The 6,120-nt window shown below is 40.2% G+C and overlaps 1 protein-coding gene across 1 annotated transcript; it reads left to right on the forward strand.

The window, feature by feature from the left end:
* Positions 1–624: 624 nt before the first annotated feature.
* On the forward strand, positions 625–2,099 carry LOC122672103 (UDP-glycosyltransferase 708G1-like). The gene has a single exon (XM_043869602.1). It carries the CDS (start codon positions 690–692, stop codon positions 2,097–2,099), a length of 1,410 nt encoding a protein of 469 aa, XP_043725537.1. The 5' UTR covers positions 625–689.
* The last annotated feature ends 4,021 nt before the right edge of the window (positions 2,100–6,120 follow it).

Genomic DNA, 6,120 nt, shown 5'->3' on the forward strand with positions numbered 1-6,120 from the left:
GGTTATAATATACCGCTAGCATATCCAACCTTATTAATATTTTCTTCAACAAAAAATACTGTCTATTTATGAATTAATTAACTAGGAATTTTTCTTAGGTCTTGAATCGTAAATCCGGACAGATTCAAGGGTTTCCTCGTTAACAAAAAATAAAAAAAAAAAAAAAAAAAATCAATTGGCAGATTAAAATATTAAATAATTCAATTTATTCTTACTCCCGTCTCCCCCCCCCCCCCCCTCTCCTCCCAAAAATAAAAAAAAAATAAAAAAAACCAATTTTCAATTCATCAACAGTTATTGGATAGCAGCAACCATTTTTTTTTTACAATGATAGTGCAGCAATCAATCGTTGTTTAGATTTATGTCTCTTGAAAATAGGAGGCTTTTGTAGTTTTGTATAATAAAAAACCCATATGACGACAAATTGCAGGCTGGGTCGAAATTGAGAAATTGAAGCCTCCTATTTTCAATATATGATATGATATATGATACCATGAGAACCAGGTACTCTCCTCCTCCATGCTCCAACTCACATGGAATTCGTTCTAATCTTCTTTATATAATCTTATCAAAAAAAAAAAAAAAAATTCTTCTTTATATAAACAATGCTTCAGTTTAAAAGTTCCTCTAAACTACCCAATACAAATCTTCAATTAATCCACTGTTCGAGAGTAGCTCCACCAGAAATAATGGCAGATTCCGATGACATTCAAACCCATCCTCACATAGCTTTACTCCCAAGTTCCGGCATGGGTCATCTCGTACCCTTCGTACGCCTCGCTGCTACCCTTGCTGCCCACAACTGCCGAGTCACTTTCATCACCACTCACCCAACCGTCTCTCTCTCTGAGTCACGCCTCGTCGCTCGCCTACTGTCGGCTTTCCCTCATGCGGTCACTCCAAAAGAGTTCCATCTCCTCCCACTCGACCCATCTACCGCGAACTCCAAAGACCCTTTCTTCCTTCAATTCGAAGCCATCCGCCGCTCTGCCCACCTCCTCTCTCCTCTCCTCACTTTCTCTTCTCATTCTAATCATCTTCTCTCTGCTCTCGTCACCGACGTCACCTTAGCCTCAGCCATCATCCCAATCACCCAGGATCTTCATATCCCTAATTACATCCTCTTCACTTCCTCCGCCAAAATGTTCTCTGTCTTTGCCTATTTTCCTGCCCTAGTTGGAGATACTCTTAGTGATGAAATCAACATTCCCGGCTTACCGCCTCTACCCAAAACATGGCTCTCACCGCTTCTTCTAGATCAGACTAATCTCTTCACAATCCAGTTCATTGAAAACGGTGAAGCACTCGTGAAATCAGACGGGATTCTCATCAATACGTTCGAGTTTCTGGAGCCTGAGACGGTGGCGGCGCTGAACGAGGGCAAGGTAATAAATGGGCTACCGCCGGTGATACCGATCGGTCCACTGGTCCCGTGCGAGTGCGAGCCGGAGCGAGGTGAATCATCACTAGTAGAATGGCTGGATGGGAGGGAGAAGGGTTCGGTCGTGTTCGTGAGCTTTGGGAGTCGGACGGCGATGTCGAGGGAGCAAATCCGGCAGGTTGGTGAAGGATTGGTGAGGAGTGGGTGTGGGTTCGTGTGGGTGGTGAAGGACAAGAAGGTGGACAGGGAAGAGGAAGAGGGAGTGGAAGAAGTGGTGGGTGGGGAGTTGATGGAAAGGATTCTCAAGGATGGGAAGGGGGTGGTGGTGAAGAAGTGGGTCGACCAGGAGGCCATACTGAGTCACGGGGCGGTGGGTGGGTTTGTGAGTCACTGCGGGTGGAACTCGGTGATGGAGGCAGCGTGGCATGGGGTGAGGTTGTTGGCGTGGCCGCAGGGTGGGGACCAGAGGATAAACGCAGAGGTGGTGGAGAGGAGTGAGCTTGGGGTGTGGGTTATGAGTTGGGGATGGGGAGGTATTGGGAAGGTGGTAAAGGCCGAGGAGATAGAGGAGAGGGTGAGGGAGATGATGGGGAATGAGCAGCTTAGGGTGCAGGCGGCGCAGGTTAGTGATGAGGCGAGGAAAGCTGTTGGATTATGTGGGAGTTCTCAGAGAGGATTGACGGGCTTGTTGGAGAAGTTGCAGCACACCATTAATTAATTGGGGAGAGAGTTTTCTGAGCAACCAACATAGGAGGAGCATGCACCAATGAAGTGCGGTAAAATGGTATTATACATTGGAGGGCAGTAAAGTCATTTCATGTGAGGAGGAGAGACAGATGAATACATAGATGCTAGTGTGCCCTACACCAGCGGTTCAGAGAACCTTTCCGTTAATACTCCTAGTCTCAGAGATTATGAGAGAGTGAGATTGGAGATTTCATGTGCTTTTGTTTTCGATTCCTGCATCATGCGCATTGCCTGGTTTTTGTTGATGACGAGTTGTGTTGTGCATGAATCGTCGAAATTAAATAAAAATGGAGAAAGTTTTTCTTCATCCGACCGGAACGTTCACCAAACCATCCTAGGGTTTCACAAACCCTTATGGGGTTTTATCTGTACATAGATAATCCAAAATCAGAATTCAATTCACAACTATGTATGTTTAGGAGTATTTGTATTCATCAGGGTATCCATATTCGAATTTGAATAATTCGAAACAAAATGTATCCCATCCAAATAGATATCAACTAATAATAATAATAAAAAATATATCTAATGATATATGTTGAGGTTCTTGAAGGTTCGAGAGGTTTTAGATAATGAGGAAAATAGTTAAGACAACTGAGAGACATAGATTGAGAGCAAAACATATTCGTTGGAGGGAGGGGGGTCTAGGTTATACAAGTCGGGGATGTAAACAGATAGTCGAAAATTCAAATTGGATTTGCATCCGTATCCAGTTAGGGGTATGTATCCAGATCCAATTACATCCGATCCATATTCAATCTGTATTCGATCCGTTTACATCCCTAGTATGTTCCTCAAAATACCCTTTTGATACCTCACACTCTGAACCCACTGCGATGAATGGATTCTCCCATTCACCATGGTTGAAGGAAAACTCGGTACAATAAAAAATATGAGAACGTGTATATGCCGGCTTCACAGGAAATATCAGCTATGTTCGGTATGCATTCTTGTGTATTTCTATTCTCATTGTGCATAATGTATTCTTAACTGAGAATGAGGATATTGTTTGAATATATGTTTAGCTAAAATACATTCTTGATTGTAGAATGCTTGGGCATAACATCAAACACCTCATAGGGAAAATATATTGATCCTTCCTAGTTCATGCCTTGATATAGTGTGGCTGTCCTTGTCCTTGGGCTAGGGTCGAGTTGATCAGAGACTGGGTGATGGAGAGCATGAACAAGGTCAAGGACACCCGTCATCTCTTGATTTGAGCATTCAAGCTGAAGAAAATAAGTGGAGAGAACTTCTCCGATGAGGAAGCCTCAAACATCTATAGCAGATCTGATCACTTGGTCGGAGGATCCGCCAGTGGAATTGTCCACCGCTGATTCAGTAGCTTCTGCTTTCACATCCTAGGATTCGAAATCTTGGCAGGGAAATGTTATGTTACTTTCCTGCTCTTGCTATTTCACTGGTCTCTACGAGTCGAAGTGATGAGTTGAGCAAGAATTAGAATACAAAGGGGTGTGTGGGTTGAGTCCCACATCGGATGTATGAGTATGGTGTGTGTTGTGTATATCCGCCATTCCACGACCCTAAAAATCGGTTAACCTTTTGGGATTGGTGTGTGGTTTGTGTGATTACACTTTCATAAAAAAAAAAAAGTTCTAGAACGAGGTTCATCCTTGACCTCATTCTAGGAATTTAGAATGGGATATGTACCAAACGATATTTTTTGTTGTTCCATAGTGCATTCTAGACCCAAAACGTGTTCTAAGAATGCATACCAAACACATCCATAGTTTCAATGAGTTAGAACATAGTTAGTTAAAACACATTATTTTATTTTTTATTTTCTCATTTCGAATTGAGCAATGATATGGGAAAAAAAATGTCCAAAATACAACAAGAATTTTTTAAATGTGTTAGAAGTTTTTTTAGGGAAAAATGGTATTACCCTTTTCAAAAACTTAAATTTTGATATTTTTCAAGAAAAAAAATAACATTTTTTAATTGTATGACTCGCACATCAAATATTAATATTTGATTAATATGATACGAGTTGGTCCCATAATTTATAGGGATTTTAGGAAAAATTACAAGATATACTATATTATGTTTACTTTTACCAAACTAACCACATTATGTTTCACTTAATAAAATTTGGAAATTTACACGTAACTCCCCTGAGGTATCACGTAATTATCAAAACACCTGTCAGTTTGGATAATTACCCATGCCCTCTACATTTTTTTTAAAAAGTTAACAAATGCACCTTTGTCATTAGTTGTTTCGGTTGTTATAAACGGTAAGAGGTTTTAAGTCATTTTATGACCAATATACCCTTGATAGGGTAGAATGACATTATTGCCTATCGGGGTGTACCTTGCGCCCCACTGGAGAGAACTTTATCCCTTATTTTAAATAAAAACAAGTTTCACAAATGATACCAAACACATGAAAAAATGAAAAATTGTCACATCTGTTTGTTTCGACGTAAAATTTTACCTGAAAATTTTACTTCGTAAATGTAAAATTTTACATGATGAAAAATTTTCTAATGTTTGTTTCCATAAAAAAAACAACATTGGAATGTTTTTCAATATTTAAAATTGTACTCCTAAATTTTTTTTAAGCGAGGTAAAATTTTACACTGAAACGAATGGAAAATGAAAAAAAAAATAAAAATGATACCAAAGAGAACCATAATCCATACATTCATTGGTTTCTAATGAATGGATTGTGTCGCTTCCTTTCCCTGGTAATTCTATCTAAATAACCAAGAAGAGACACAAGAGGGGTGAAGCCAACCATGGTTTCCTTATGTATTGCTTTCTCAAACCCTCTACTCCCTATTCCACCCCAATGTTTCATCCCTTGAGGCTGACAATGTCAAAGTTCCTCAAAAGAAGATAAAATTTGGGTTCGGTGCTATACCCGCTTGGAATTTTACTTGCAATCACCCTCTCTCATCTTCTTCTTCTTGTTCTGTCTTCCTCGATCACCATATCGAGCTCTTCAGAGATCTGTTCCATTGGCTATTTCAGTTGCGATTCTTCTCTGGTCAAATCCAGGTACACCCAGCTTCATAAATATGTTCCTTTCGTTGTTGATTGTGGTTTTTGTATCATTGAAAGAGGTTATTTGTTTTGCAGCGAATATCGGTTTTCTCTCGGGTTCCTCTGGGTTAGAATCATTTCCTGGTCCTCAACTACCTCAGATTGATTTTCTTACCCGATTCAATGGTTTCATCTCATCCCATCACCTTCCTACTCTATTACATAAGCTTTAAGATTATAGAGAAATCCCCCTTTTCTTGCAGAAGAAAATCAAAAGAAATATGCAGAATTTGATGCAAGACTCAAAGAAACTATATAAAAAATTGGCGCTCTATGAATCACGTTTAAAAGTTTTTCCCTTTAGTCTTGGAAGCTAAACAGTGGGCTATGTCAATAAAAAAACCTGTCTTAAGGGGAAGAATTTCTGTTTGAGAGCATGGCTCCTATGCTAGCGCGGGGCCAATGGGAACACATGCGAAAACATCAACAGGGGTGGGATTTTCATCTTTCATGGTCATCCTTCCTCGGTACCCTGCATCAGCCAATCTACTAGCTGCAAACTGTTAGTCCAAATTGTTTTCTTCAAACACTAGTTCTTTTGCACTCTGGAATCCTTGCAATAATCCCCTAGCTTCCGACTCCAAAGTTGAACCAGAAAACCCAAAAGCCCATAGTAGCAAAATATTATTCCACCATACATGGGGGCACGATGATCAATCCGGCCCCTATTGTGCGTGGGCGTGGCCCTTGTGACCCACGCAGAAAACATTCTCCCTTTATAATTATAGAGAAGAACTGATCAATGCCCAAACAATAGTCCTAAGATGATGGATCAAAGCTAAATAGGATGACCAATAGACGATAGATTAATATACCGCGAAAGGGTGAGAGACAATGCAAAATCTTGACTCATGGACTTAAGAGTTTGAGTGCAGGATTCCAGATTCACTAATCCATCTTATAATTACTTCCAAAATTTTGGAA

This window comes from Telopea speciosissima, chromosome 8, assembly GCF_018873765.1.
Source record: "Telopea speciosissima isolate NSW1024214 ecotype Mountain lineage chromosome 8, Tspe_v1, whole genome shotgun sequence".
Classification (NCBI taxonomy): domain Eukaryota; kingdom Viridiplantae; phylum Streptophyta; class Magnoliopsida; order Proteales; family Proteaceae; genus Telopea; species Telopea speciosissima.